General features: G+C 41.8%; 1 protein-coding gene across 2 annotated transcripts in view; it reads right to left on the bottom strand.

The window, feature by feature from the left end:
* Positions 1 to 4,547: 4,547 nt before the first annotated feature.
* LOC133561487 (DNA-binding death effector domain-containing protein 2-like) overlaps positions 4,548 to 6,598 on the bottom strand; it is a 33,992-nt gene continuing 31,941 nt past the window's right edge. For both annotated transcript variants that reach the window (XM_061914776.1, XM_061914777.1), the window contains exons 6-7: positions 5,470 to 5,844; positions 4,548 to 5,282 (exon numbers count right to left, since the gene is read on the bottom strand). In XM_061914776.1, coding sequence (XP_061770760.1) covers positions 5,248 to 5,282; positions 5,470 to 5,844 — 410 coding nt within the window. In that variant the 3' untranslated portion in view covers positions 4,548 to 5,247. The remainder of the gene's footprint in view (positions 5,283 to 5,469; positions 5,845 to 6,598) is intronic.

The raw sequence follows: 6,598 nt of genomic DNA, 5'->3' as shown, positions 1-6,598 counted from the left end.
CACAGCGGCCAGTCTCCAGAACGGTAGCCATCGCCCTTTTTGGGGCCCCAATCGGGGAGAACAAGGGCTTTGAAAAGTCCACATTAGCCCCAGGCAGGCTTGGAGCACTTTGGCTGGCCATCAAATATCAGGAAAAAGGGGGAAAAATACTGTGAAGTGGGTAGAAAGGTTTTTTCCCCCTGAGGTTTGGTTTCTTTTTCTGTTGTCTATAAACGAAAATCTATCGAAAATAAACCAAAAATAATTAGTGACATGAAAGTGATTTAGCATTAAAAAAAGTCGACTGGAAATGCACAAGTTCAAGAGTTTAGTAGGAATTTTCACAAAAAAGGCAAAAGCACAATAATTAGCAGAAATTTAGAAAAGTATTGACAGCGCTTCACTTTTTCAAAACTTTGTTATGTTAGAGCCTTATTCCTAAATGGATTTATTTAAATGTTCTCCTCAAAATTCTACACACAGTTACCCCATAATGACGTGAAAACGTATTTTTTAAAATTTTTTGCAAATGTATTAAAAATAATAAACTAAGAAATCACATGTGTATAATTACTCACAGTATTTTGTATGAAGCTCAAAAGTGAATTGATGAAGGTGGACCCCGACTTAAACAAGTTGAAAAACTTATTGGGGTGTTACCATTTAGTGGTCAATTGTACGGAATATGTACTTGTGGAGAGGCCAGGCCGACGGCGGGGCAGGGCACGTTGGAGCCCTGCCCAAGGTGGCGGCAAGGAGGCGGAGAATGCTGCGGAGCGGAGAGGCGGGGCGTGCCGGGAGCAACCCGCCGCAATCTAACTCAGGTGCGTGGATCGCGCACCGGCAGACAATCAACATATCTCCTCACAGTGTATAAAAGGGGAGAAGGAGGAGAGATCGGGGCAGAAGGAGTTGGAAAATCTGAGTACCGAGAGCGAAAGAGAGTGAGCTGAAGACAGTGACGACGTGCCCGGCTGAAAGAGAGCGAGGAGTGAGCAGGAGAGAAGGAGCTGGAAAGCGACCCGACCGCAGACAAGCTTGTGTTATTGAAAGAATAAACAAGAGTCAAACCTGCTAAGCAATGTCCTTCCTGAGTGGTCCATGGAACCCGCACGACGGCAGCAAGCGACTGTCACAGGACTGTAAAGTGCAATCTACTAATAAAAGTTTCAATCAAGTGAAATATATATTAATATAGCGTTTTTCTCTAGTGCCTCAAAGCGCTTTACATAGTGAAACTCAATATCTACTACTCAGTGGCCAAGTAGTTAGAGTGTCTGCCCTGAGGTTGTAGCTTGTGAGTTCAAACCCCAGCAGAGTCATACCAAGGTGTATAAAAATGGGAGCCATTTTCATCCCTGCTTGGCACTCAGCATCAAGGGTTGGAATTGGGGGTTCAATCACCAAAAATGATTCCCGGGCGCGGCACCGTTGCTGCTCACTGCTCCCCTCATCTCCCAGAGGGTGAACAAGGGCATGGGTCCAATGCAGAGGACACATTTCACCACAATCATTGGTACTTTGACTTTATCAAAGTAACACTTAAAGCAGTGTGGGTGGCACTGGGAGCAGGTGGTTGAAGTGTCTTGCCCAAGGACACAACGGCAGTGACTAGGATGGCAGAAGTTGGGATCGAACCTGGAGCCCTCAAGTTGCTGGCACGGCCGCTCTACCAACAGAGCCACACCGCCTGTTTATCAAAAGTGACTTCAGGTGCATCCTGTGTCTACTAATCAACTTTCAGATGGTCCTACAGCTTAATTGGAGTCCACCTGTGGTAAATAGCGTTGGTTGGAAAGGCACACATCAGTCTATATCTGAGGTATAGCACCTGACAGTGCATGGTGGAGCCCAAACCAAGAACATTCTCCTAGACCTCCGGGGCAAGACTGTCACAAAACCCCAATCTGAGGCCCCCAAAAGGGGCGATACAGCATTCAACTTCGGAGAGAGGTGAACCTTCCAGAAAGACAATCATCTCTGCAGCAATTGCTGCCAAAAGTGCATCAACAAAGTATTGAACAAAGACTGAATACTTATGTACATGTGATTTCTGTGTTTTTTTTTTATTATAGAGAATGTAAAAAAGTTTCTAAAAAATATAATCACATTTTCATTCTGGGGTATTGTGTGTCGAATTTTGAGGACAAGGATGAATGTTTTTAAGTTGGGAATACAATTTTAACATAAAATGTGGAAAAACCGAATACTTTCCGGACGCACTGTATTTTCATGGTGAGAGGGGGCCCCCTTTGAACATGCAAATTTGTGTTTAAGGGCTAAATATATTATTAGTTCTTCTGTTCAAAAAGTAATAAGTCGGTGTGAGAACAAAACACCACAAAAGGCCCTACACCATTCCAACTTTATTTAGAAAGCCCTTTAAAAACAACCACAGTTGAAGAACAAAGGGCTGTGCAGCACAAATAAATAGAGGCAAAGGACAGACTAAAAAAACAACATTTAAAACAGAAGTAAAATACACATTAAAAAAGCAAATACAAAATTACCCAAAGAACAATTTGTTAGGTAAAAAGCAGTTAAAAAGTTCAAAATTAAAAGCAGATTAAAGTCTCATGCTGGGTTAAAAGCCAGTGAATAAAAATGGGTTTTAAAAAGGGTCTTCAAAATAGCCAACCTTATTATGTTCTCTGAGGGGACACTTTGACACCTACTGTACTCATCCCAACTTTGATTGAATAAATGACGGGATGGCAAGGAGGAGCGTTCATGCCATGTGTGGATGTTTGGTAGTAAATGTGAGGACACTTATGCTAGGTCTTTTTCAGATTCAGAAAAAAATACTTTGATACCAGCGGGAAAATTAAGGCATTAATTGTAGCAAAAAAAAACAAAATAATAATAATAATAAAATAAATAAATAAAAATTAGGACGGTAAAACAATCAAATAATATAATGTAAAAAAATAAAATACAAACAGGCAAAGTTTTAAAAAAAACTTTAAAAGTTACTTATTGAATATTTACATTTTTAATTCCCCCCTCCTCCCAAAAAAACCCAGATTGACCAGTTTTAAAGACAATTAAAGACAATATAACAAACATCGTAAACGTAGAGGCATATGCAAAAGTGGAATATATATATATATATCTGTACAGTAATCATTTTTTTCATTTTTAGATAGGTCTTCATTGTCATTGCACAAGTACAACAAAACTTTGTTTTCAGCACAAACCCGTTCAAGATTAGACAAACAGTGTGCAGGGTTACAGAACAAGAACGCTGACGGGTCGTCACAAGGCGCCCCGTAAAAGATGGGCAAAAAGGTAAAAACGCTGGGGAAGGATGAGTAAAAAAAATACAATCTATACTGGGCTCCTAAGGGGGCCTAGTCTGGAGTGGGAAAATCTTCCATAGCAAAGCAAAAATACATATTACAACATACATCTTGACATATTTAGCAACAGGGGGAAGGGAGTGCGGGGTCATGGTGGTCGGCTGCAGCTCTCAGGCACTGACCATCCCTTCATCACCCCTATGCCATTTGTGTCGAGGGCGTTGGATGGAGGGGTATGCATCTTATTGCTCTTTTATCCTGCACTACAATGAGCTAATGCAACAAAATGTTGTTCTTATCTATACTGTAAAGTTCAAATTTGAATGACAATAAAGGAAGTCTAAGTCCAAGTCTAATTCAGTCAAATACACTAGACTAGACAGGGAAGTTTGTCAACAAAGGAAGGTCCAGTTATATAAAGTATACTGACAAAAGGGGAGCATGTAAAGATAAAATAAGCAGTGGTCGACGAACGGACGCTTGCGGTACATCACAAGATATTTGAACGCACTGCTGCCAGTCACAAATGAGACTTTATAACTTTAAACTCAATATCAGCGAATAAAATGAACGAACAGACCAAAGTATGTCACCATTGGTGTAAATGTTAGTGTTTGACAACTATTGCTGCACGGTAGAGATCAGGCCTTTCTATTTAGTAATAAAGATTATGAAGGAAGGAAGTGTTTGTGTGAGTGTAGATGTTTGGTATTATTATGACAAAAGTACATTTCGAGGTTAATACTTTTCTGTCAGGAATATTGTTGAAGTGGTCTAGTAAATATTGTTTTGACCACATACTTTGATTTGGATTGCAAAAACAGCTGCAGCCATAATAGAGCTAAGTCACTATTTTATTGATAAACATGAAATAAAAAGTAGTCAAAGTACAGACACTTGAGGTATGCCAAATTTTCTTTTTGGACGCGTTGCTGCCATTCACAAGTAAATAACTTTAAAGTGAAATTGTATTGCATGTGGAAGAGATTACAGCAATGTCCGATGGGCTTTTATCATAAACGATAACTGACTTCGAAGACAGACAAAACAAATTCACAATCTTCGCTTAAATATGACTTTTTGTTTGATTAGTATTACTGACGGACAAGGCTTGTCCATTCATTTGTGTTATTGGACATGTAGTTAAATGTGTAACAGTGTGTTGTTTATTAAAACTATGTTTTTTGGGGTTCTACGAGACAGACATATTAGGTTTGTTGAAAGTTTTCATTTACGTGCATCAACTCTTAAAAACACCCCCAAACATGATTGGTATATCACACCTTTATTAGTAATAATAATAATATCACCGTTGCTACATGTTTCCCAATATAGTTGACCACAACAAAAAACAATTATTCAAACAAAAAACTTCTCCTTCAACAGACATTTTACCACAAAATAAGGAGCTATGTCAGTAGCTCAGACCATGCAGCTTTAGTGGTTCTGCTGGAGTCCTTATTGATGGTCTTCTGTCAGTGAAGTCCGGGCATTAGTTCCAGCAGGGTGACTAGACAAGTCGGGCAGGGATGAGCGCAGCCAGGATGTATGCACTTTGGATTTTGATCTCCTGGACAGCACTGGTATTGAGCGACACACTGTCTTGTCTGCGCTTGTACCTGCTGGGCCACCAGGCCTTGGCATTATCTGGGCTCTAGTAGATGAAGGCCCGATGGCGCCTTCATGGCCTACTGATCGCAGCAATCGCAAGCTGGCTTATCTTCCTAAACGGGTTATCTTTAAGCATAGAGTGCACACCGGGTTTTTACCAAAGTTAAGGTGCTATGTTCCGTTCTATCACAGACGTCAAATGCAACGAAAAAAAAGATAACCAAATAAATCCTCAGTAACTTCTTGATGGCAAAACAAGATTTTATCAAGGAGCACCGTTGAGTCCCCTCCTGAATTCATATTTAATGTATTGAAAGGGGCTTACCACAGAGTCTCCTTGTTGGTCCTGCTCTCACAGTCACTGTCTTAAAGTCTTTTGGCACTTCCTTGCACCTGGGTGACATTTTAAAAGAATATAGTTAGTTTGCAAGGAGAGTCTAAGACTGGAACAAACAAGTGCTAGTTTCTGCCATCTTGTGGTGGATAAAGGCATTGCATCACCTCCCTCCAGCTTCCATCAGTGTTCCATTTATATCAACAAAGTCAGCTCATATCCCACGGTGTTTGTTTTTGTGCCCACCGGTACTGGATGAGCGCATCCTCCTGGCCCTCAGCACCCGCCAGCCTTCCTCGTAGTCGTCCTGGTCCACGCTGATGAGCAGGCGGAGGCCCTCGGAGCCCGCCGCCACCCTCAAGGAGTCCGTGATGAAGACGCCTTTGAGGGCCTCCAGCAGGGCGCCGCTCAGGTAGTCGGTCCAGAAGGCCTCCAGGTTGTCCAGCTCGGTGAACTTGATGTCGCACACGATGGAGCCCAGGTCTCTGGCGCGCAGCAGTGAGTTGGCCTGGCTGAACAACTCAAACTGCCGCTCCAGGGGCTGCCGCTTGTCCGACGAGACGCCGTCTCGGAGCGCCGACTCGTGCTCCAGGTATTCGGCTCGGACCCTTAAGCGGACATCTGGTAGTTTGGTGATAGTGGGGTGCGGAGAAGGGGAAAATCCAATAGTCAAGGATAGCGTAGGGAAAGGAATAAAGGACAAGTGGGGTGGCAAGGGTAGAAAAAGGGGGGATGAAATCAAAAGGGGAGAGAAACAGGGACAACAGTCAGAAAGATATTTCTAATAAGGCATTTTTACACGGCACAGAATCTGTTTGGCCTCGCTTTAACACTAAACAACTACGAATAGAACATTCTATTAGTCTGAGATACAGAAACAAACCCCAATGTTTTTTTCCCCTCCGATGAATCCAAGAACAGAATGTGGGCAGTGAGAAGATGGGTCACTGCAGCAAAGTGGCATTGGAAGGTTAACATTACTAAGTGACAAGCGTCTTTGCCCTTCCTTTCTTGGCCACATACTTGACAGTATAACCTCCTCTATTTACTTCTTTTTCTCTGGCTTTTATCCAAAAGGAGACTGAAGGCGCTTCAGCAAAGTGGAAACCAAGGAATAACCTCAGAGATAGCTACTGTTAGCATGCATTGATGTTTTTGTCTTAGACACCTCTTAAACTTCACCATGATTAACCTCATGTAATTACTTCCTTTTTTCCCCAAATGTGGGCAGTAAGGAAATAGGGCGCTGCAACAAAGTGGAGACTCAGGCACAGCAAATTGAAAAGCTAACATTACTGTGTTTACTTTTTTTCATTTCTAGCCACATATTTTCAAACTTTACAAAGACAAACCTTTTTTCAGAATTCTATCCAAG

Source organism: Nerophis ophidion, linkage group LG11 (assembly GCF_033978795.1).
Source record: "Nerophis ophidion isolate RoL-2023_Sa linkage group LG11, RoL_Noph_v1.0, whole genome shotgun sequence".
Classification (NCBI taxonomy): Eukaryota; Metazoa; Chordata; class Actinopteri; order Syngnathiformes; family Syngnathidae; genus Nerophis; species Nerophis ophidion.
The sequence above is the reverse complement of the archived record's forward strand: the minus strand, read 5'-3'. Positions and strand labels throughout refer to the sequence as shown.